Here is a 26,758-nt window from a genome sequence, read left to right on the forward strand (position 1 = left end):
AAAAAGGAGCAAACTACTCAGATATGCAACAACTTGGATGAGGTTTACGGGGATTATACTAAGTGAAAAATTCTTCTCAGTCAAAACATTATATTATATTAATTCATTTATATAAAACATTTCATTGAAATAAAAAATAGTGAGGTGGAAAAAAATAGAGATCAGTAGGCTACTTAGGGTTTCAGATTCCAATGAAGAAAGAGTAGGTGTGTGTGTCTTAGAGTAGTATCAAGTGTTGTAGTCTACTCTTGTTGCTATAACAAAACACCTTAGGCTAGATAATTTATAAATAGTAAAATTTTGTTTCTAATACTTCTGGGTGGTGTTAAGTTCACAGTGAAAATGTTGGCAGTTTCTGCGTCTGGTAAGGATTTATTCTTTGCCTCTAAGATGTCACCTGTTGATGAATCTTCTTGGGAGAACAAATGCTTTGTCCACACATGAAAGCGGGATTCAAAAGGGTCAATTTGCCCCCTTTTAACCCCTTTTTTAGGAGGTTATGGGAAGACATCACCTCTTAACACTGTTGCACTGGGGAGTAAATTTCAACATAGGTTTTGGAGGGAACACAAACATGCAAACCACAACAGTGAGAGGCTCTGGTGATGGTATAATTTTGTCTCTTAATGGTAGTTATAGTTATATGAAACTTTATACAGGGTAAAACTATATAAGATTGAACACAGAGATAAAAATAAAAGCACATATACCTGATAAAGTCTGAATAAACTTCATGGGTGCTGAAAATGTCAGTTTTCTGTTTGATATTTTACACGAGATGTTAACATCAGGGAGGATGGATAAGAAGTGCTTGGGATTGTGCTATATACTTCTGTATTAGTCAACAGTCTATTGCCTTGACAATCTGACATAAATCAGTTTAAATGAGGGTATTTTGGCTCATGGTTTCAGAGGTTTCAGTCCATGGTCACTTTGCTCTGTTTGTCCCGTGCTTGCTTTGATGGAGAATCATTATGGCAGGGAACACTGATAATGCTGAATTGCTCATCTCATGGTGGCCAGGACACAAAAATAGAAAAAGAGCCAGAGAAGAAGGGGCTGGCAGCCAGATACAGTCCTCGGGTTCACATGCCTATAATCTACTCCTTCCAAATAGGCCCCACTTCCTGTTTCTATTACCTCCCAATAATGTCATTAAATTATGACCTCATCAGTGTATTCTTCCCCTTGATGAAATTATAGCCCCATGACCCATTCGCTTCCCCCAAACCCATTTACAAGCAAGCTTTCAATGACCCTTTGAAGAAGTATGTATATTGTATCCCAACTATAACAACTTCATTGCAACTTGTTATGAATCCATAATTATTTAAAATAGTGAAAAATGTCCTAACTAATCAACTCAAGAATATTAGAAAATGTCTGAATGACATGATAATTAATAAGCCTCAATATTAACTAACTTGAGAAGAATATAAACATGAAAAGTCATTTTTTGAAGACCCTACCAAAAACAAAACCAATTGATAGAAAAAGATGAAATAAATAATTAAAAATAAATGTATAATTAACTGTGTGCTATTAAATTGGAAACCTGAAATTGAATTGACATGACTGTAGAAAAACTTAAAAAACAAAACAGGCACAAGGACAAAGAGAACACTTAGATGGACCAAAAAGATAAAAGAAATTGAAAAATTAATCAAGCCCTTCTCCAAAACACTACACCCATATGACTGAAAGGCGAATTCTACCAAAGTTTTAAAGGATGATTTTGCCCCCTAGAAAATAAAGGGTTATTTGGCTCTTCTTAGAGCTGTTACTGAAATGTTGATTCCAAAATCAGATAAGAATAAAACATGAGAAAATACAGGCCCATTTCATTTGTGAATATATAGAAAATGCATTTAAAGTAAATATTAGCTAATAAATCCAACAGTGTTTTGCAAAAATAATAATGCTGTACCTATGGGGCTTTTCCCAGGAGCAAGTTTATTTCAATATTAGTACAATTCACTACTTTAATATACTAAATGATAAAAAATTTTGCGATTATCTCTAAGAAGCAAACATTTGATAAAAGTTTTCACCAATTTATGATTACTTTTAAAGGTCCCTAGAAAATAGAAACTTTTTAAAAATTGCTAAAGTTTATAAGCTGAAATCCTACAGCAGATATTATACTTAATACAGAAAATTCAGGTGCATTCTTTTTTAGATAGGAAGACTAAAGTGTTCTCAACCAAGGCTGCTATTTAACCAAAATGCTGAAGTTTCTGACCCATACCCGAAGACATGTGAAGATTTCAAAGAAAGAAAAAAATTCATTGTTTAAGGAAATAACATGATATGCATCTCAGAAAAAAATAATGCTAATAAATATTGTAATAATTAATCAGAGTTTAAGGTTTCTAGGTATGATATAAACTTATAAAAAAGAACTAGAGAATCTAGAGCGATTCCAATAAAAATTATCAAATATTTAGAATTTAACCAGCTCAAGAATATGGAAAAAGCTTTAAATCTAATCAAAGACTTGAAATAAGATCAGAATAAATGAAGAAACTATGGATAGGCTGACATTATTACACAAATGAAAATATCCCCCAAGGTGGTCTATATATTTTAATGCAATGCCAATAAAAAAATCTGCTAAATTTTTAAAGAATTTCATAAACTCCTAGATGTATATAGATGAACTAATAAATATGTAAAACCTCATACCTTAATAGTCACCTTTGAGGACATATTAAACGGAGAATATGCCCTACCAGGAATCAGTGTGTAACAAATACTCCAAAGCTATAGTTTTAAAACGTGGTGCTCATGCTCCAATAGCAAGCAGTAGCAGAATGGACAGCTTTGGAATCAATTCCTGTATATAGAAGCTTCTTGTCTGATCAAGGTAGCTCCACGAATGAACAGAATGCTTAATAAATTGTTGAGAGGAAAACTTATTCATTGTTCAAAAGAAAATAAAACTGAATTCTAACTTTATAGCTCATCCCAAGGTAGTGTTCTTCAGAAAAACCTAACATGTCAACAGACAGATCTGTAACATCAGAAAAGAATATTAAGAATGATTTTATACCCTTCGGCTGGGCTGGGACTTGTTAAATGGAAGTGTTTGTCTTTCGTTGGATTGGATGAGAGCAGTAATAGCTGTTGCTCATCCCTGGATACCACTCAGAGGTCAGCAGCAGCAAATTTGATGTGTGTCTGTAGCTGCATGGATAGGGTTCCATGCATGGCACGGAGGGAAGCGTGTAAGCAGCAAAACCAGGCAACACGGTACCATAAAGAGTGATTTAATAAGTGTACAGCAGCAGTGTGTGTTTTCTGAGAATACAGAATAAACACTATAATGGTTGGTTGTGGTGGAGAATGATAAATGGGATAAAAGGAATAAAGAAACAAGTCAAGATATAGAAAAGATAAGCTGCACAAGCCATCTTTGAACCTGAGTGGTTTCATCTGTAACAGAAGCATCTCTCTCATGCTATGTGACTATCCAGGGGTCGGTAAGGTGGCTGTTCTCCATGGTTACGTTCAGGAACTCAGATGAAGCAGGTTTCCATGATTTCTTCAGCAATGAAAACTAGAATGAGCCAATCACATACCTGATTTAAAAATATCAAATCATGCCTGCAAAGCTGTGTCCCTTCTGTAGGTTTCAGAAAAGGATCTGTTTTCTTGCCTTTTCCAGGTTGTACAGAATGTCTGTATCCCTTGGGTCAGAGTTCCATCCTCCATCTCCCATAGCAGCAGAGTGACATGTCTCTCCTGACCTTCTCTCTCTTGTAAGGACCTATTTTGGGTACACTGAACCCATCCATATATTCCAGGATAATTCACATTCATGATTCTCAGTTTCATCATACCGACAATGTTTCTTGAGCCTTGGAAGACAATGTTTTTACAGGTTTCAGATATTTAGACAAGGCTATCTTTGGATGGGCCATTATTTTTGCTAATCAAGAGATTTTGATCCCAAGACAAAGGATAACAGGAATGTAGAGACATGTGGTCTGAGCAGGCAATTGGGAAATGAGGAAAACAGTGATTCACCTGATCAGTGTGCCTGATGAAAAATTAAATGGAAATAAAAAGGAGTACAGAGGCCCCTGTTAGACATCTGTCCCCCTCTCCCAAAGACACGTTAATAACAACCCATGTGAACATGGGGCAGGCAATTGCCTGTACTTGTGGAGTCAACAGACTAAGCACAACCAAGAGCAGACTTTCCATCAGTCAGGATCAAGCCTGTACCATGTGCAGAGGTGCTAGCCAGCCAGTGGTCAAGCTCATTAGTGTGGTTTATATCTAGAACATTTTCTGAAAGTTTTAAGTGTTTAAAGGTGAAGCTTTAGAGAAATGATTGGATTATGAGGCACTGTACTCTGCAGTGGCTTGATCTATCATTGAGTTCCTGGCCTACAGTGCTGTGCGAAGGTGGAGCCCAATGGGAAGAGGTGTGTCACCAGAGACATTACTTTGGATGGTCTCTCTCCCTCCTTGCCCCTTCCCTTCTCCCTCTGCTTCCTGGCATTCATCAAGTAAGCAGTTTTCTTTTGCCATTTTCTTCCTGTCTTTGAGCCAGCTGAATATGGACTGAGTCCCCCAGGACTGAGTTAAACATCTCATCCTTTAAATTGTGGCTGGCTAGTACTTTGTCCCAGTGACAGGAAAGCTAATACAGTAACCAAAGCATAAACACTTGTTTATCCCAAGTGGCTTGAGTTATCACTCAGCAAATACTCCTTTATGATTCTTGTCTTCCCTAATGTGCAATGTTAGACTTGCCTGTATGGCTTCTGTGACTTGGTTAATGTAGTATTAGCAGATGCAGTATGAGAGAGGAGGACTTATGAACTTCTGTACTGATAATCTTAACTGTGGTGCATCTGTCATGGAAAGAACTTCCCTCGGGGAGCTGCTACTCTTTTACCCCAGGATCTGGAAGGAACACCTGGGACAGACCTGAGCATGACTCACAGTCTGGAACAGTGCTTGGCTGTGTCCAGCTCAAATCACAAAGAAGATGCAGGTGCCTAATAAATGCCTGCTGTTGTAAACCAGTGGTGTTAGGGGTGATCTATTTCATGGCACTAAGATAGCCATATTCTTCTAACACATTAGCATATCTAATTTCATTCAGATCTCACAAGAATCATGACAGTTAGTAAGCTTGAATTCCTCATTCAAGGCTGTGTAATTTATAAAAAAAAACTTTGTAAAAATACTTGGAATCCAAGAAAGATGAAGAGTGAGAGGATCATTGATATTGATGATTCTTCAAGAAATCTCATATTTTGCAAAGAATAGTCTTGAAAGGCTAAATCTAAACTGAAAGTCAAGCGGAGAGAATAGTGACCATCTTTTTTTATGATTCTGACGTGGGAAATTATCACTTAGTGGCTTACGAAGGAGCCTGTATTAAGACTGTGTCTGAGCCAAGGGCTGGTCCCTATTATTAGAGGGTCAGCCAGGAAATATAATGTACACGTCTGTCCATTTTCTTGGTGAAAGGTTCACAAGCAGGCCAGAGGACAATTCGTCAGTGAGTGAGGGAAGCAATAAGAAGCCCAATGTGTCTAGAACCACTGCTCCTCCTGTTCTCTGGGCAGCTAAATGTCCCTTCTCGGAATTTGCCACAAAGTAGCTGGAATAGATAGCTTTACTTTATCCTACCCTGTTCTCATTGCCTAGGTAAATCCCAAATGAGACTGGACAGAGAATAAGCTTTCCTTTACTGATAGTGTTTTTTATTTGAAAATATTCGTTCAATTTAATGATACTCTTGTACATTTCAAAAGAATAAAGCTTTAGACATCATAAAAACGCTTGGTAGGCATTTCTGGGGCTGCTGACACAGCAGGGCTCGTCAAGGTCCAGCAGTCCTGCACAGTGTCTGTAGATTAATGTGATTTCTTGAGAGATCAAGAATGTCCTGGGGTCGGGGAGTTCTCAGTTGTGAAGAGACTAAGCTTTGAAAAGCCCCAGATCTGAATATAAAAAGCCAATCTCTCCAAATGAAAGAAAAGGTACTAGTTCTGGGAGACGGATCATCAGAGTCCAATTTTGAAATATTACATATGTTATTTTACACATTCTAAACAGTTTGATTTACAACAAAGAATTCTCAAGCAGTAATAGTACTACTCCATGAAGATGGGTTCCTTATTCCAGCACTGGCATTGTTCACGGGCAGGATAATGTTAGCGTTCAAAGTGTGTAATTTCTCACCTGGGTTCAGTACTGTGTGACTTTTGACCATCAGGAAAGTTTCAGGTTTTATTCTTCCCCTAGGTTTTTTTCCCTTTCCTTTCTTTCTCTTTTCATTATATAGCGAGACCTACCATGAATTAAAGGTGAATTGAAGTGAAGCCCAGAAGATATTATGGACTCGCTTTCTCCTTTTTTTTCCCATCTGAATCTCTTTTTCTCTCTCTGGAAACTGAAACCATGTAATTTAAAAATTGCTTCTGTTTCCAAACCTGATTTCCTCTGGCACAAAAGTAACTTTTAAACGTTCTACAGATTTTATTTACAGGTTGCAATCTTGTGCCTGTGTCCATTTAATTTTTCCCTGCACCTGAGCACCTAAGCAGTTGATTGGTCAAGAAGGGCCACTGACTACTTTGCTTCTGAGCTCAGCGACAGTCCAGGTGATACAGAGTAGAAAGGCCAGGGTAGGATACAAAGCTGAGAATCAGAATGTGTCAGCTAGGACACCAGATATGTGAACCTGATATAGTGCAGGGAATCCTGGGAGAAGAAGATGGTACCATGGAGGGTCAGTAAATTCAAGCAGTGTAGTCCTGAGTCAGTTGAGATAAAGTTATGAGGTAGTCATGGTACCCGTTTTCACAAAAAATTGCCTACAGAGAATTTACCATCAGAACCTCAAACTGTGTCTTGAGGCAGCCTTGGAGCACTCCAAACTAATTAGGGCACCAAGAGATGATTTAAATTATCCCAGAAAACATGACACAGATAACTAACCTGAAGTGTTCCATGGACTTAACAGTAGAGTGGACTTTATGCCTTTCAGTGACATATTTTTGCATAGGTACGTTTGTTAGTTGCTAGCATAAAATGCAAATATTGCACATACACATAAAAATCAATGTGGAGCTGGTGACAAAAGTATTAAATGACACCCATAGCTTGAAAAGTTGTACAGTGCTCAACAAGTAAATGCATCCACTGGTGAGTAATAGTGGTTATTTTGATGTATATGTATTTTTGTCTCAAACCACCATTGAGATATATTTATTAAATTGTTTGAACCAAATCATGAATGAAATTCTAGGTATTTCTTTGGTTTAAGAACTGTGAAAAAATTACTGAAACCCCAGTAGCACTGTGTACTAAGCAAGTTTGGAAATCTCTGGGTAGAACAAAGAGAAGAATCTGGAATTGTGAAGACCTGAATATAATGGGAAAAGAAAGCTCTTTTTGAGACTACCAGTGAGTCTTGCTGTTTAACTATTAGAGAAACTGCAAAATAGACTCCAGTGCCCTAACTTAGAATGACCATCCCAGGTAGAAGACGATGTTGTAAGCCCTCTGGAATACGAAGCAAACTTCCCACCTCCAGCCCTGCTCCCACTAGCGCCCACTAGAGGCAAAAATTAGGATAAAACTCAGTGGTGTGACCAAAATGGAGTTTGTCCAACTGTTGTTCCAGAATTGTAAATCGTGGTATGGAAAGAGTGGTTGAGGCAAAGAGACAATGGCTTAATTAATAACTAACCTAGAGCCTCAGACTTGCAGCTTTCATGCTAACTTGGCTACAGGGTCACAATCCCAGTCAATAGGCTGCTTCTTGAAACTAAGCTCTGCTTCTTAGTTTCTTCTCCAGACCCCAACCTGCTTGACTTCAGGGCTTGGTGGAGCATGGTAGTGGCTACTGCCATGGCCTGTCCTCCTTTCCCTCAGAATCTCAATGTCCCCTTTGTTCATTTCGCCTGAACTTTATGCGTGCTGCCTCGTTTGTGGGGGCTTAGCTTTCCCACTCCCTCCGCTTCCTCCCTCATTCCCAGCCCCTGATATACCTCACTCTTTTGGATATTAAATTCTAGCCATACTTTGCCCAAAGTCTCTCCCTGCAGGACAGTGTTCTTGGCTCCCCCATCCCACAATGTTATATTGGAATATTTAAGCTTACACCCATTGGAATGTTCGGGTAAGTTACAGGTCAAGTTGTAACCCAATGCTGAGAGCCTTTCAGTCAAGAACACAGTGTCCAGGAAGCCATACTGGTGCTGCAGTGGAGATGCCTGTACCTCAGGGACAGCTCTAAATTCCCTGTGTGCTTCTAAAAAGTTGATCAACAACTTTTATTTTGCTAATTGGCATACTCAGTATCAGAAATTGGTTGCTTTGGTTGAAATTGGAACCCTATTTGATTAGCATAAGAAATACAAATGGTAAGGTTGAAATGTGTAGGCTAGCCAAATTATTTTTTACGACTGGTTGACTGATGTTGGGTTGATGGTGCTGAGAATCAAACCCAGAGCCTGTGCATGCTAGGCAAGCACTTTATCACTGAGCTACATACCCAATCCCAAAATGTAATAAGCACCCACTAGTATTACATAATGAAAAAGCTAGTAAGACCTCTAACCTTCAACCTTAGGGATGATGCCCAGCCTTGATTCCTGAATGGTCCTAGGGAGCCATTAGTTTAGACCATGGCTAGTTCCTTGAAAGGGCAATCAAGGCCACTTATTTTGCTCCTAGAATAGGAGTAGGTAAACCAGAGCCCGTGGCTTTGGCTGCCTGACTGGTAAACAGACTTACGTTGAAACCAGCCACACTCATTGTGTGCATAGTGTCTGTGTTTGCTATTGCACTGGAATAGCAGAGATGAACAGGGGCAACAGAGACCATTAGACCTGCAGAGCTCAGAATGTTTACAGTCTGTAGCTTTACCAAACAAAACAAGATTGCTAACTCCTGCCTTAGAATATTGTGATATCTGCCTCCGAGGAACCTTTCATGAGAGGTAGTAGACAGATCACCCAAAAAAGACAGATTCGTGGGCCTTCACTAAGATTTGTGGAATAGTTTGGTCTGTTTTGTGCTTGGCTATTAATCAAGACTTGTATAATAAAAGTTCATCAGTGAAGTAGAATTTTGCCTGAGACTTGCTTTTACTAAAACCTAATAATACAGTTATGAGTGCATCATTAACCTTCACTCACCTCAGATTTCTTTGATGACTTTGGTTTCTAGAGAAGAAGAATGTCAGGATTATTTGAGAGTCACATTCAAATTGGTTCAGATGAGTTTCAGTGTTAGGCTATGTATCTCTGCTATGTGGTACCAAAGAGACCAACATTCCCCCCACAAAAGACTCGTTGGGTTTCATTATTTTGTCTTTCACAAAATTTGTGTCTGCATTCCTCTAAAATGAGTTTCACAAGGACAAGACCTTTCTCTCTCATTCACCTTTATTCTGAATGCCTGACTCATCTCAGAGGACCTAGATATGTTCGTAGAAAGGAATGAATGGATTCAGCAATATCTGAAGGGCATTAATAGAAGCTTGCTAACTTCAAATGATGGTTGGTTAAATCATGATCCCAGAAGTGACCTACATTAGGTACCAGGTCAGGGGTCTATAATACACTACATGACTCCTGTTTCTCTCAATGACTGTCTTGTCTCACCTCCTTCACTGGGTTTTGGAGAATGCAGTTATGTCAAGTACTATCCAGGAATTTGGAGGGCATTGTCCCCTTGATTCACCTCATGGTCTCAAGAGGCAACAGTACCACTCATCTTTCACCCATGAGAAAAATGATGCATAGCAATACACGGAACAGGGCTTGCTTTAGATGATCACAGAACCAATGATCCTTTCACTAAGTCATGCTGCATCCAGGTGTTCCACCCGCATCTTAATTTATGAGTGAGCCAATGAACAAGTGAATGTGTTACCTTCTTTCTAGCATTTCCATCAGAGGATAGTAACCAAGTCATCTCACCAGGTAACAAGGTACAAGGTAACATATGTAGCTTCTGATGATTTTAGGTGTCAGGATAACTATGTTGAAACAATGTGTCTGGCAAGATTCAGCAAATTCCTGTCCACTAAATATCTGCAATAAGAGGAGGTAGTAGAAAGTAAGCAAAAGAGTGTGTTTGGATGATGCCGGCAAGATGTATTTTAATTTCATTCCTTTTACCTCTTTCCCCCACCCTTCGTGTATCATTTCCATGCAGAAATTGCACATTAATGGTCACATTGAAATATCTGTCAATGTATTACTGCTCTTGCAGTATCAAATTATGTTGGCAATAATATTTCTAGCTGCCCAGGACTCCATTGCAATTTAATTTGAAAGAAACTCAAATTGCATCTCCAAATGGATAAAAAATTAATTTTACATACAAGCTATCCACCTCTATATTTTCAGCCCCATGCCTCAAATTATCTCAATTTAGGTTCAACTTTGAAAAGTACATATGTCCCAGCCAACTCCACGTCGAAAGATGAATACATAGCAAATTCATGAATTGGAAATCTGCTTGCTTCTCCTTTTGTAATAAGATGTTCTGCCTTGATTAAAGTCATTAGGAGATTCTTCAGCTCTTGCCTTTAACAATAGGGACAGTGGCAAGTCCATATAAAACAAGAAAGGGCCCAATTTTGAGTTAACTACATGATTACCTTTAACAATCAAAGTGCAAAGAGAACTCTGATTCACCTCTTTACTGATTACTCTTACTCTGTACCATATTGCAACCTTCATTCTGGGGTTTTGGTTAGTCATCACCTGCTTTGTAAATATTCTCATGTATATATTCTGTCTTTTGGTCTATCTATTTCCACATCTATCAGCTCCAGGATCCAGTTACAAAACTGAAAGATCCAGATACTCATAGGCTAGCAAGGAAGGTGAATGTTCCAAACATTTAAACAGTTCCCATGCACTTTGGTAAGAGAGATGACAAATGTGCTCCCCCCAAACAATTGGTTCGAGGCATTAATTATGGGCAAAGAAGGCTGCTGGAAAAAGTTATAGGCAAAGAGTGGCATTGGCCCTGGGTCTTAACTATGCTAACCAGAGATTTGTCTTGCTTGGTGGCATTCCAGCAGAAGCAATAGCATGGACAACAGTAGGAGGTATAAAAAGATTCCAGATGCCTCACTCTGTTTAGTTGCATTGAATTCAAAGAGTGAGCAGTGGAAAACAGAAGACATATGTGTGGGAAGGTGCAAGTCGCAGGTTGGGGTCAACTATTAGGTTGAAAATTGTATCTCAGGATGGAAGTATCCACACGGAAAGGGGAGATTAGAGGTCAGGAGGACCAACAATCTTCCTTCTAGAACATAATTGGGTCAAATACACATATATATGCATGCACACACACACACAAATTTCCTAACACATGCAAGACCACAGGTAAGACTGAGATGAGAGCACAGTGAAAGGTCTGGAGCCCCTTTCCCTGCTCCTTTCATCTAATGCTGTCCCAAAGCCTTACACGTGTGTGTGCAGATCTCAGTCCTTAAGTGCAAGTTCTGCCCACATCCTGCAAGAGACATCCTTTGGTCTTAGTAGGACTCACAAAAAAAGGGAAAACCTAAAAAAGAGGATCGTACAGGCTCTGGAAGTGAATTTGGAGTGACTCAGTGCAAGGAATTGTGGGATATCGGGGAGCTAGTGCCTTGTGAGAAGAGAGAACAGGGTTCAAGTGGGCATACTCAACTGTTTGCTGATCTCTTTCCCTGAGAAAGGAGAACACTATGACAAGAGCCAGGACTAGGCTCAAGGCAATGCCTTTGTGCCCAGCCCAAGGGCATCTAGAAAGTTCACTGAGAGGCTGAGCCAGTTAGATTTTCCATACGATGATTATTTCCCACTTGCCAAATAGTACTTTTTGTTGTCTTCTTGGCTTGTTGGCTGATGCTCAAGAAGGTCAAATGGACAGGGTCTTATCAGGAGACAGAAACCATAGGCTCAAGTTTTGAATGTATTTACACGGGATGTAAATTCAACAAACCAGTCTCCACTGTACACATGAGGCTTTCTCAGCAATTTTCAACTTGTTTGTGCCGACCAGAATGTAAACCTAAGGTTCTGCTTACTAGAGGCAATTACAGGAGCATATGCTGAGACTGGCGGCTAAGGTTTAGAGGGTCAGATTGAAAGTGTGAATACTTCCATTACACATCCTGAAAACTAGTTTCTCTGGTGTAGGATTTCAGGACATCTTACTTGAATGCAAAGAAGAAATGTTTGTCTTCACGACTCTGCTGACATACTGCAGGGACTGGGAGTCAGACGATCCAAACTCAGTTCCCCAGAACAGGTCGCTGTCTGTTCTTCTCATGGAAGAGCCTCTGACAGACCTTGTGACACATGCTGTGGCCTCTACACAAACAGAAATTATCCGTGGCAGCCTGGAAGGGAGATGGATACCCAAACAAACAATTCCTGGGCAGCACAACAAATGCTGCATGTGCTGTACAGTGGTGCAGAGGTCGCTGGGAGTTTGGGTGCATGGCTGTGTGGCCCTGAGTGACTTGTGTCCTTCACTGAGACTCAGTTTCCTATGCCATGAAATTATTTCCTGAAGACAAGAGCTAAGGGCGACATCTGGCAGAAGAGCTGCTGCCTGATACATAGTTATCGCCCTCCTCTTTTTTAGATGAGATTGTTCAAATTTACAAAATACTCTCATCTGCGTGTGTCTAACTCCCAGGCTCTCCAGAGACCTTCTACCCTTCTGCAGTTGGCTTGAGACTTACATGAACCTCTTAATTTCCACAGCCTGGCATTCTCCTTGAAACATCTTCCAATATTTTGGTACCATATGGGCATATGTTCCAAGTCTGCTCTGTGTCTTACTTGGCCCAAAGTAAAGAGATCTGAGCCCTTTCTGGAATACACAGGAGATCTAATGACAGCAGACTTGTTGATGTTTTGGCAACCTTGTTGAAGACCTGAGAGCCACATAAGGATGGTCAGTTTGTGCTCCCCTAATCTTCTGCCATTTGTTCACTCTTGTGTTTCTACTCAATCCAAATCCCTCAGTACTTAAAGTCTGTTTTCTTCTGATGACTCCATGCATCTGAGACCAAGGCTCTGGGAATGTAGTTTCTATTCCATATGAGAGGCTTAAGGCATTTTTCCAAGAAAGGCAATTCCATCTAAGAGGAATACCCACTGTTAGGGAAGGCAATTTTCGCTCTTTACAGTTCATTTTATGCTCATTAACAGCCCTTGGAGATTAGTGTAATAATTTCCACTTTATAGATGAGGAGATGGAGGCTCTAAGATGAAGTATCCTTGACCAAGGTCACTCAGCTACTAAGTGCCAGAGTCTGGCTTCAAGCCCTGCTCTGACAGTCAATCACATGTGTTTCAAAGGAACTGGGGTTTTTTCCTGTGTCCCCAAGTTCCTGCTCTGGAGGGAGGCTTTGCCGTGTGACAGGCTTATAACTTCCTCTGGTTTCTTTGAAAAAGTGGTCCTGGTAGGCTCCTTTCTTCTAAAAGAAAGGAAAAGTTTAATGTACATACCTGCCCAGGTGAGATGTGGGGGAGGGTGAATCATGTCTGTCAACCTAGCACTGAGTGGGTTTAAGTCCCAGTGTCCTCCCCTCCAGGGAATCCTAGGGTCTTGAGGATGAAGCAGATTCTGCCTCACAGTTTACTGGTTTTCCACAGCATTCTCATGAGTCCCCCCAGGTTTCCTGAGGGCTATGACATGCCTCACTGTGACGTTCCTTTCCTGGTCTCAGTCTCCGGTGGTGTCACAGTAGAAAGAAAACACAGAGGTTTTTCAAAACTTCATTCTCAGCTGTGCCTCTCCCTGTGTGACTTTAGGACAATGTTTTTATCCCATAGACTTTTTGTTTCCTCTAGGATTTGACTAGTGATAAAGGGCTGTTCTGGTACTTATAAAATTCCACACACTGATACTTCTTAAGGCCTTCTTACCTAACATATGAGGCATGGGACTGGACAGATACCAGTTCAAAATCCTACTTTGCCACTTGCTAGGCTGACTGCTCTGTTAAAATTCTTGTCTTGTCTGGACCTTGATTTCTTCATCTGTCAAATAGGTTGGTAATCTCCTCTTCCTTAGAGTCCTAAGATGATTCCAGAGATAGAACCTAGTTCTTACAGCTGCTGCTCCATTGATAGTATTTTGTTCTTATTCTTTTTTTTTTTTTGCTTTACTGCCACATTGAATATCTCAAAAATTACTTTTAACTTGCAATATGGTCCATTTTAAGATGTTTAACCAAAAGTGGTCTCAGGTTTGAGATTTAATGAGTCTCAAGTGCCCCTGGATTCACTCCTAAGTAAAAGGAGAGAGTGTGCATGAGGGTGTTATGTGACCTGTCTTATGAGGAGTTGATCTTGGTTTTGAAAGCCAAACCCGCAGGAGAAGTGTTCAGAAGTTGTAAGCAGGGATGAACAGCTTCCTTGCCATCTCCAGCTAGGCCAGGCTGGTGGAGTTGCTGAGAATTTCTGGACAAGCAGTTCTTGCTGTCCCAAAGTTTGTGCATCTGTACTCATTGCAGCCTGTGCCACTAAGAGATAGGTTCTTCTAAGCAGCTCCCGTGACAGCTGGTCACAGCCTCAGCTATGGGGACCACACATATCACCTGTCATTCCACAGAGGTCAAGCACAGTGGGCCTTCAGCCACAGCTTATTCAATATCACATTCTCAAAGTCACCCATTTGGTTTTGAGACACTAGTTCTTTCCACAAAGGACCTGTGAGCATGCATAATTGAACTGTAAGAGTGGCTGTGAATTCCTAAGTTGATCAGAAGCCAGAGCTGCCCACTTTCCCTGGCAAGCTCACATCAGTAACCATATGAGCTGCTCTGGGCTGACTCCCTAGGCTCTCTGATATTTCTGTGAAGTGTGTTCCTTGCTCAGGTTCTGACATAAGTTACATTTTCCCCATAGGAACAGATCAGAAAGCTTAGCTGGCACCAAATCCCACACATTCTTCTCTTCTTATGGCTATCCTGATGCAGGGGCAGCCCTTCCCTAAATGCTCTGAGTGGACTGGAGTGGTCACAGTGTCCTTATCCATCATTCTTAGTAACATTTCTATTACTTTAAAACTAACAACAAACTCCATTTATCATATATGAAGTGACTATTAACTTCTAGGTGCAATCCTAACTGCTTTGTAGGTATGTGTTTTGATTCCCCTCCATGCAGTATGATTAGCTACTATTACTTTTACCATTTCACAAACAAAAAAAAAAGTGGACATAATGAGGTTAAATAACATAGCAAAGTCCAGTTGGTATCACTGGAGAATGCTGATTTAATCTTTAGTTTCTCATCTAAGAGAATCTGGAACAAAAATTTATGAAGGCATTGTGCCATAAGAAGTTATGTTTCTACCATAATTTAAACCTAACATAGAATGTGTTCTACATTATTTTTAAATAAAACATCTTACTCAGAATAATAACTATAAGACTGTTGTATAAAGCATCTATTTAACTAATGTGAGGTATAAACAATGACCATCCATAAGACATAGGCAATGCTAAATATGGCTTTGAAACCGAGTTCTGTAGGGAGAATTGGATGGGGGATATTGTTGGGATGAGAGTCCCTAGTCAGATGTGCTGGGAGAATGATGTTCCTGGAGGAAATGAGAGGAGACGGAAAGAAGAGTAAAGCACGGTCATAGAATGCTAGGAATTGATGCAAGTGTGTTACCCATGAAAGGGGAAATTTGAAGGCCGAGCCCAAAGGACATAGTGACTTTGGCAATAGACTAGATGCTCTGTCAAAAGTGTGACTCATTTTCCAGCTTGTTCATTTGAATGCTGTTAACTGAAGAGGGGAGGCTGACCTCCAGGGAGAGGAGTGGCTGAATTAGACATCAGGAGACAGGTCAGCATTCCAACAGCTGTCTCCATCAGCACATTCCAGAAAAGTCTGCGCTGTTGGCAAACCCAAGATGGTTTTCAGTGGCACCTTCACAAATCCATAAGAATTTAACAATTTTGCACTTATTTTTATAGTTAACATTCATTTATGGCAAGTGATGTATGGCAAGTTTTCACTTCATGTATTTATGTTTTCCCTTGCATATCTATGTATTTAAATAAAAAAGGGAGGTTGATTTAAAAAGTATGATATAAATTACATTGCATGTGGCAAAAATTACAAAGGCTGAAATTAAGTGGTTGAGATATTTTGGAAGAGCCATTTGGATGGTTGCCTTTCTAATGGTCTTCTCAGAGCCTCTGTGTCTTGTATGTCTCTTCCAGACCCTGTGCATGGCCCACAGAATGTGGAGATTGTGGACATCCGAGCCCGGCAGCTGACTCTGCAGTGGGAACCCTTTGGCTATGCTGTAACCCGCTGCCACAGCTACAATCTCACAGTGCAGTACCAATATGTGTTCAACCAGCAGCAGTACGAAGCTGAAGAGGTCATTCAGACCTCTTCACACTATACCCTGAGGGGCCTGCGCCCTTTCATGACCATCAGGCTGCGGCTACTGCTGTCCAACCCTGAGGGGCGGATGGAGAGCGAGGAGCTGGTGGTGCAGACTGAAGAGGATGGTGAGTGAGGGAAGCTGGCTGACTGGGGAAAGGGGACTGTTGAACATGATCATAGAACTATTTTAAGCATTGATGAGCTTTTTATTTTTCCTAAAATTTTAATCTTCCCATATTTTCTAAAGATTTTTGATGAAAGACCACACACAGGCTGAACATGGTACAACTCCCGGAGACACTGTCCCCAAGCACGATGTAGATATGCTCTTAGTGTATACTCAAGATTGACTGTCTGTGCCCCATTCCTCTTCTCACTTTCTACCACCTTTTCTACCCATGGTTTTACTACATTGATGCTTCTAAAAGTGAAGCATCAATCTTAGTTTTTAAACGCATTCAGATTGGAAGTTTGTATTAGTCAATGCTTATGAGAGCTTGCAGGGGTTGGGCATGGCTGCTCAAAAGACTGCATAGGCTCTGAATCAGATTTAGTTCAGAATACAGAAATTTATAAGATTGGTCTACAATGGATGCCCACAGAGTCAAATGCAAAAGAGGACAAAAGATCTTTCCAAATGCTATACATCTGAAGGATCCAGCCCAAGGCTTGCAGTGCACAGCAGTGTCCTGAATGAGTCTGCATCAGGAGACTGAAGGACCCTTGAGGGGAGACTGAGAGTTCTGCTTTGGGAGATCAAAGCGTTGGTGCTAGAAGCTAGAGTCTATGCCAGCCGGCCAAAGGCCAGTGCTGAAAGCTGAAGAATCTGCACCTAAAGCCAGGAGACAGTGCCACAAGGCGAAGGCTAAGACCAGAGCACCTCTGAGGAAAATCAACACAATGAAGCTCTTCCAAGGAAAATCAGATGAAATTCTTCCCTCCCATTTTCCTTTTCATATGTTCTGACAACAATCCTGCTTAAAATGGATCGCCCGCACCCAGAACTATGCTGAATCAATTCATCTGGATGTTTCCACTCAATTTGACGATCAATTAACCACCACAGAGTTAGATAACTCAGTTCCATACAAATTAAAAATAAAATCCTGTATACATAGGAATCTTAGCATGAACATTATATGCAACCAGAACTGATTATTCACCTGGGTGTTCCACAGGAATCTCAAACTCAGAGTATTCAAAGATGGACTAATCTCTAATATACTGATTTTTCACCCTGTGTGTCTTGTCTCAAAGAGGTACTTCAGGTTTTCTTCCATCTCCAGCTCAAGACAGAGACTTGACAATCAGTGTGGGAGCCACCATTTCCCACACCCTAAAACTCACGCACACAAGTGGCTGATTAATGAGTCTGTTTCCTGCAATTTGGCTTCCACCATGCCTCTAAGGTGAGACTCCTAGAATATAGAGCCTCTGGGACTTCTAGAACCCAAAACTCCCTGTCCTTATCTATGCCATGTCTTCTGCTTGGAATGACCTCTTTCTCCATGTATTCATTTTTCAGTTACTTGAATTAGATATTACTTCCTCCAAGAAGCTCTCTTTAACTACTGCAAACTTTTTGAGTGTTACTTCCCAGAATCACACTACAATTTGTGTGTGATGCCAGCACAGCACCTTCTTGATGGGATGGATTTTGCCAGTTCTAAAATTTTCCTAAAAAACATTTCTCTGTGGCTGTATTTTGGTTTCCCTCCATCCATGTTGCCTATGACCTCATGGATGTTATTTAGTTCTCCAGAATTTGACCCTGAAATCCATATTTGTGTACAAATGATTGATTCAGGAAGGTTCCCAAGGGAGACTGGGAGGGTTTGGGGGAAGCAGAACAGGAAAGAAGTCAAGGCTCATTCTCTGGCCATGTCCAGTAAAATCAACAGAAACCTGAGCCTACAGGGGAGTTCTGTAGGGTGGGCTGTGTGTCACAGATGTTCTAGATCAAGGAAAGGAGTTAAAACTTACCCTTCATCTGTCTCCATTGTTTCAGAAGTGTTTATTCCCTTCCTAGAGCAGGTAGAATCGAACAGTCATTGAGAAGGGAGACTCTAAAGCCAATTATGTCTGAGGTATACTGCTTACCTTTTACTATTTTAGTTTCTTCATCTATAAATGCACTTAATGAAGTATCTATCTCATAGGTTATCATGTACATTAAAAGGTATGACATAAATCATAGGTCATAGGAAGCAGGGAGATAGATCTTTCTCCATGGGGAGGAGATTAAAAGAGAGGGAGGAGAGAAAAGGGATGAAAAATTAAATTAAGAGGTGTTTTATGCATGTACCAACTCCACACAAGAAAGGCAAACATGTACAAGAAAAGAAAGGGAATGAAGACAGATGGGACAGGGAGGGAAAAGGTGGTGAAAAAAGAATTCAAAATGTATTTTTACATCTACCAATTCCCCACAGGCAGTATAAACATTATGTACTAGAAGCATGTACTAATAGAAAAAAAGAAATTAGACTAATACCCAGAAGATTGTAAATTTTCAATAAACAGAGACTACATTTGCATTAACTTACAAGATTGTTTAAAGTTTTTAACACAGCAACTCAGAAACTATGCAGATGCTCTAGGAGACCTCTTAGGGTAGGAAATGTGACATGGATTCTCAAGGGTGGCAGTGTTCTTGGGGCCAAATGGGAGTATCTTAGTGAGAGTTAGTACAAGATATCTCTGGTTGTAAAACAAGGATTGAAAATCGCTATAAGATTTGGTCAAGGAGCTGCTCAGGTACATTCTTTTAAAGGTCTCCACCTACCTTTAATTTTTTTTATTGTCATTGTCATTTTGCTATTGTTGTTTTATTTGTTCTTTTGTTTCTTGACTTTTCTATGCTTTTTATCTTTTTAAAATATAAAAAAAGATGTGATGCTGGGATTGAGTCATGAAGTGATGCTAGAATTAAGGGTTTCCCAGCCTGGGTATGAGTGTTACTCAGGGTGCATACTTTGCTGATTGCCACCTCCAGCCTGTCATGAACTATTTCTCCTTTGTGGTGCTCCCGTGCCATACCACCCTGCCTTGGAGCCATCTAAATATGGACTGAAACCTCTACAAAAACCTTTCCTCCTTTAACTTTTGGCTGTTGGGTAATTTGTCTCAGCAATGGGAAAAGTAACTAAGAAAGAGAATGACCTCCTTGTGTATCAGCAAGTCTCGAGTCCCGATTTTAAGTCATGCCTTAACATCTCCCTTTCTCATTACCAAGAGGAAATAAACAAACCAAAAAACCTCCAAAGCCGTCATGAAAACAATGTAAGAACAGCAATGCTTTGAAATTAAATTTCTTTTTAGAAATCATTAACAACACATTGATTCCAGCTCTAAGAAATGTGTGGACATTTCCATATTTAAGACATCGGTGTATAAGACACCAGGCATCGGTAGCTCTTCTGAGGACCTAAGCTGAGGAACTGCTGGGAAGTCTCAACAGATTGTGAATGCCCTCCCTATGCCAGGATTAGACCCCATTCTTCCTAGAGAGGAAGGAGGCACATTTCCATTTGCTGGGGAACTCATTCACCTGGAGGACAAGCTATGGATGGAGGATGGCCCTAGTCAATTAACTGAACATTCCCTCAGGGAGCCAGAGAGCAATCTCTGGAACTGAACTGACTGCATTCATGCTGCTTTTATCTATGCTCCAAAATTGTCTTCTCCCGGAATTTGGAGAATGTGTCATTTCAGCACCCCAGGGCCTTTGAGAGCCTGCAAAGTCATCGGCTGCTAGAGAGAGAAGCTTGTGCCTCCTGAGCCCCATGGTTTCATTTGGGAAGGAGCAGCTGATAAAAGACTAAAGAGATTCTTATTTTATTCTTTCCACTAATGTCTCAAACAAAAAACATAGTTTCCTCAAGTCATGGTGACTCCTCAGCTTTAACCAGAATATATCCAACGTTGTGAATGGAGTCTATGATGCCTTGAAAGCTGAAGACCGTGTTGTAAAGTGGTCTCATTTTTGCTACCATTTATTGAACATTGTATATAACAAGCTAGACACCAATAAGCTTATATATATTGATTCTGGTACTTCTTTTGCCCAAGATTTTATTGTGAAATGGTTCAAAGCTATAGAAAAAGTGGAAGATCAGTACAAAGAATATCTGTAGACCCTTTTCCCAGATTCAATGCTTGTTAACATTTTCTAACATTTATTTCTTGTATATGATAGATATACATATATATAAAATATAGTAATACCATATATAAAAAGATATTTTTAACCATTTGAAAGTAAGTTGCACAAATTAAGACACTTAACTCTTTACAGTTTAGTAAGACTTTAAACTTAAAAGCATTTCTGTTTGTGCAAAAATGTTAGGACAAGATATCATGCGTATTTCTGAACAACTACAAAGATAATATATAATATATTAACTATTTAAAAGATCCTGCTTGTTACATTTCATTGTTATGTTTATCTTTCTTTTTTCTCTTTTCTTCTTTAAAATAAAATTAAAAAATTAAACAAAAGGACCTTCTCTACATATCCAAAATATCATATACTAAGAAATTTAGCATTAATTCTAAATAATCCAATCTATAGTCCATATTCATATTTCTTATAGTATTAAACCTGATTACATATGACAAAACCAGAATGTGAGATACAGTTTGGCAAAATATTACATGGAAGATGGTCTGTATTTCTCATTGTGTTTTACCAAGAGGTATATAAGACAATGGAGCCTCTTTATTGATGATATTACATAGTCATTTAGTAGCTGGGGACCATACAGTTCCTCCAGTATAGGTACAATATTTGTTTCTCTACATGAAGTTGCTGTGTTGTGATACTTTGAGATGGCATAAATATTCCATTTTACTGAAACTTTCAATCAGTGACTTTACCACTATTTGATCTCCCTTGTCTAAACCAACTATTACATTTGTGCTTATCAAAGGCTGCTTTAAAAGCCTATGATTTCCTCTACCATTCTTTTTAGCATTCTTCTTTACAGAAAAGGCATTTTCTCCTAATTTTCCTCTCGTGTTTAGGGTACTTATTAGTTAATAGATTCATAGCTCACTGTACTAAGCCACCTCTACAACTCTTTTTGAAGCTCATTCATCTCAATGATGGCTATGGAAGTTCCTTCACGCTAGGTCTCAGGTTCTTGTGATCTTTCCTCATTAGTGTCCTTGCTTCTGGAACCCTTGGAATGTCCCTGCCCCTGACCTGAAGTCAAGTCCTTCCCTAAGGATGTTTGATTGTTTTCAGTAGAGAGTGGTATTTTGGCTTGAAGATATAAGTTTTAGGTGTGTTCAGTGGAGCTGTTTTGTTCTCAGCTTTTCCAAGCAAGAAGAGCTGGAAAACATAATTTATTTGTTTTAAATCGGGAGCTCATCCTGAATTAAATCCAGTTCCTCAGGATCTTTCTGCACATTCTATACATTTGTCTCCCTTTCCCCACAGTGAGAATGCGCTCAACATCCATCTAGTTTTTCACTTGTTTTATCCTGCATTGTATATAAAATAGTTTCAAACTTATAGCAGCAGTCCCACCAAGAAATAATAAATCTACTAAGTTAGGTTAAAGGTTTTGGTTTTTATTTCCGAGGGGTATTTCCCATTGAGAATATAGAGTTATAATATTATGTTTAGAAGTTCAGGGTTTGTTTTCCCCTTTGAATTATAATATAATTTTATTTTTTATTATTGGAAAAGCAAAAAGAAAAACAACACATAATTTCAAAAAAATAGGAAATTAACACTAGTTAATATATTTTGTATAGTTATCTTGAAAGTAGTTATTCAGATTACTGGTCATTCAAGAAATGCAAATTAAAAAACACTGAGATTCCATCTCCAGAAAGAATGACTATCATCAAGAAATCAACCACTAACAAATGTTGGTGGGGCTGTGGGGAAAAAGGAACCCTTCTTCACTGTTGGTGGGAGTATAGATGGTACAACCACTATAGAAATCAGTATGGTGATTCCCCAAAAACGAGGTTGGAGTTCCCATTAGCTCCAGGTTTTCCCTTCTGGGTATTTTTCCAGAATAACTGAAAATATCATGCCACAGTGATATATGTGCACCCATAGTTATAGCAACACAATTTGTAATAACTAAAACTTGGAAGCAACCCAGATCCCCATCAACCACAGAATGGATTAAAAAACAGATGTGATGTTTTTATACATTGGAGTATTACTCTATAAAGAAAGATAAACTTGAGGCTTTTATAGGTGAATGGTTGCAACCAAAGACCATATTCATAAGTGAAATAAATCAGATTCGCACGTGTAAATGTCTTATTGTCTCCCTAGTGTAAAGAAAAGAGAGTAAATAAGATCTATACCATCGTTTTAGTACCCAGTTAGGCTCATTTACTTCAATTTTTAGATTTACCTTAGAGGTAAATACCTAGATTTACCTCTTCCTTTATTTTTAAAATTTTATAGTTTTTAACATTTATAGTTTTTAACAGTTTCAGAAGTCAAAACTTCACAACAAAGAACATTGTGAAAAATATTGCCACTATTCTTATATGGCTTGCTCTATTCTAATGCACACCGGCAAGGTATCCATTTTCATTCATTTCTGGTTTATCTTTCTATAGCTGAGTTTGCAAAATGTAAATATTTTCCTTCCTAGTATTTATTATATAAAAGTTAGAACAATAGATATAGTTTAGTGCTTATGTTTTTGTTCACGTAGTGTATCCTGCAAATCACTCCATATCATTTTGTACAAAATTGCCCTATTCTTTTGATAGCTCTGTGGTATTTCATTGTTGTGTGGATAGATATACCTAAGTGTCCAGGACACAGTTAGATTGCTTCAATTATTTGCTATTATAATGCTATAGCAAATAGCTTGGATAATACGTTGCTTGATATTTGTGATGATATATCTTCGTGATAAATTCTTAAAACTGGAATTGCTGGAGTCATAGAGTAAAAGCAGTGGTTAGATACTCCTTTGTAGAGATTGTATAATTTTCCATTTTCACTAGCTGTAAAGATATTAATCTGAACACCCAATATGAAAGAGCATGCAGTATTATTTTCACTTTTGGGCAATAAGGAAATTGAGGCTGGTATATAATTTTAGTAACATGAAAGTATAATGTTATAATAAATAATAGTATATAATACACTAATCTAATTGATATATAATATGTTCAGTCATAAAATAAACATGTTATTTCATTCAGTGTGGTAAAATCAGCTACAGCTCATGTGCTTTAATTGCAAGGCAGACTGACATATTTCAAGAATGAGAACTTTTATTTTATGTGCATTTGTAATGAGACCAATCATTTGATTTCTCAGGCTGCAGTGAGTGAGAAGGAGGCTACATATTGTGAGGGACAGGTACATCTCCATGAGATATGGCATGTAAAACCTGAAAAGAGGAAGGTAACAGGAAAAGCAGAAAGACAATAACAAGACAATGCATAGTGTAGACTGAAGTGATACAATATAAGAATAAAATGCTATGTGTAACTTCATAAGTTCTAACTTATAGCCATAACTAGCCATAACTTCATTAGAGTTCTGCTCATTATAGGTGATTACAAAGTTAATCTTGGGATATTCCAAGGGGTAATGAGGAATAGAATTATTCTTTATGTGTCCACTATATGCAAGGCAGTATATTGGTATTCTACATTCTTAGAATCAAGCATCAAATACTGTGATATGAATTTTATTGCTATAGTTGTGCAGAAGAGGAATTAATAGATCCTTAAATTTTACCTGTGATCATTTAACGTCCTATACCTGGTTCAAACCTCATTAATGCTTTTTTATGGTTTATTTTTCTCTACAACATATTATACATTTAAAACAGATTTATTATCCATCCTCTGAAAGGAATGTAAGTTTCTTAAGAGTAGAAACTTTTTGTTAACCATTTTCTATTCTCCATCACCAAGAACTCTTTGTAGAGTGAGTGAACTAATGATTGACTAACGTTGAAGTCCAAGCCCTTTCCATGACACCACGGGGCCCTGGGTATGCATACTGTTTAAGAAGTTGGAGATTTAGATACGATGCTTTTTCCTGTATAAAGATCTGAGTAGTACTGGTTTGGTATGGCTCACTGTTACCATTTCTTCCCACTTCCAAATTATTTCCTCAATAAGAATAGAAAATATGAGTAGATTGAAATTATTTATATGTTTCTTTTTCCATAAGACTCACATACTTTGGTGTTCCTTGAAATACTCTCAAAGTATTTTTATTTTTCTTAAGTTAATTTCTTTTTTTTAAATTTTATTTAAGGAGAAAAAGAAAAAAAAACAGAAAAAGGTTACAAGTTATACAGAATTTCAGAAAAAATAAACAGTAGGAAATCACTGATTAATAGATCATATTGTTATCTTAGAAATAGTTGTTCAAGTTACAAAATTAAAGCATATAAAGTAGACTTTCCAACAGTGAGACTGCAAACAGTTCTGTTCAATGATCCAACAAAACTCAGTAATATGGTTATCTATTTTATACACTTAAATATATATACAGTTATATCCTTTAGAACACTTTCTTTTCCTTTCTTTTGTACAATGACAATTACACATTTTGGGTTTCATTACTCCCACAGTTCTTATTTTTTTTTTTTTTTTCTCTTTGTCTGTTACAGTTTGTTTGAATTGTGCCAGCTAGGTGTTCCTGCCTACTGCAGTGTACTAGAGAGACACAGACCTGGGCAGCCTCTGCTGGGGCCGCACCTCCGGGTCAACCTACCGAAGGCTTCACTGCTAGGGTGCACCTCCAGGTGCTGGAACCTGGTTTGGGTTAGCCTACTGGGTCTTAGTCCGTGGCCTCACCCAGGCCAGGTACTCCCCACCAATCCCGCTTGAGAGGGGAATATGTTACTAAAGTCACTGCAGCATCCTGTTCCAGCTAGTCTGTCCAGTCCCAGTATGTCCTTTGCTGGAGCCTCCTACTCACGAAGAGCGCGGGGGGGAAGGGTCCCTGTTCTGCTCACTCACTGCAGGTCGATGCAGGTTCCCTGCCAGTCTCGCTCTCAACTCCTTTTGCCGATTCCCCTCTTAAGTTAATTTCAAGCCTCTTTATGATGAATCAACCAAGCAACCCAACGGATACCTGAAATGGAAGGACCTAGAAGAGTAAAATAGTGTGTGAAATTCCTGCTGACCTTGTGTGGAGCCCTGCTTTTATAAATGTTTCCTTGTTACATCTCCTAACTGCACTCCAGGTTCACCAACATTAACCCATTTTCAGATGTGGAAATGAAAAGGACAGAAGAAAGGAAGAGAGAGTAGGGGAGAAGAAGAGAAGAAAGGATAGGGGAGGGGAGAGGAGGAGAGAAGAGGAGAGAAAACTTCCTTTGATCACACTCTGTCCTCCTTTATGTTGAGATGAAAATTTCCCTTAAATTACCACCTGACTTTAAGACACAAGAAAACATCTGGTTTAATTACAGTGAATTTATATGAACCTACTGACAAGAAGCACAGTTAAAATTAGCAATTTCAGTGTGCTTTTTTTTTTCAAGAGAATGAAATTATGAAGTAATTAACCTTTGTTGTAGAACTCTGTCAAAAGGATGGAAAGTCCCATGCTGTTAGATAGAAGAAATGAAACTGTGGAAAGTGAAAATGTGAGTTCATTAAAGAATTATAAAGAAAGGGAAAAAAGAATGGAGAAAAGGCACAGGATTAGATGATTAGGAAAAAGCCTTTTCATAATGAGAGAGAGAGGAGAGGCACAGAGACAGATGGACAGATGGACAGATGCAGTTTAGTTAAAGGAAAGTCAGTCTGCTGCATTGAAAATTACACCCTGTCCTGTGCAGTGGTGATGGGGAGTTGGAAATAGCTTTGGCCTGGGGCTGAGAGTCCTAAATTGCTGATTGATGCTGTTTCAGCGACTGTAGTCTTGCATCTATCAGATGATGGAAGGAAGGCGTGACTCAGAAAATACTCAGAAGCAAAAGGATCTGAGCAGTATCTTGGCTTTATTCTTTACCTTATTAGACCACTCTAGTTAAATTATTTGCACTGTGCACACATGAGTGCTCTCACCTGTAAAATGGAAGTGAAAAACCATTATTCTCTTTAAGGTGTGCCACACAGGAATCTATATGTGAGGCACTCAGCCCTCTCCGCCCAGAGCTGTGTTTAGGTAGTGTGTGACCAGTGTCAGACATAATAGCCAGTACTTTATTTGGAAGTGGTTAATCAGGAAAAGCCAAACCACAGATTTATGCAGAATTTGTTTGTCATGAGCCAGGGACCAGTTTTAAATAATCTCTAGCCTCTCCATAATCTGAATTATAAACGTCTCACTTTGATCACTACTCTGTACCTTTCAGTTCATTTCCCTAAGGCTGAGGCCACCCCAC

The 26,758-nt window shown here is 39.1% G+C and overlaps 1 protein-coding gene across 14 annotated transcripts in view; it reads left to right on the plus strand.

Moving 5' to 3' along the window:
* Positions 1-26,758, plus strand: part of Ptprt (protein tyrosine phosphatase receptor type T) — a 1,059,888-nt gene that overhangs the window by 638,123 nt on the left and 395,007 nt on the right. For all 14 annotated transcript variants that reach the window (XM_063248334.1, XM_063248323.1, XM_063248321.1 and 11 more), the window contains one exon: positions 16,238-16,534. In XM_063248334.1, coding sequence (XP_063104404.1) covers positions 16,238-16,534 — 297 coding nt within the window. The remainder of the gene's footprint in view (positions 1-16,237; positions 16,535-26,758) is intronic.

The sequence above is a fragment of the Cavia porcellus genome, unplaced genomic scaffold (genome assembly GCF_034190915.1).
Source record: "Cavia porcellus strain 051 isolate PalLab524CR breed Dunkin Hartley unplaced genomic scaffold, mCavPor4.1 scaffold_5, whole genome shotgun sequence".
NCBI classification, from domain to species: domain Eukaryota; kingdom Metazoa; phylum Chordata; class Mammalia; order Rodentia; family Caviidae; genus Cavia; species Cavia porcellus.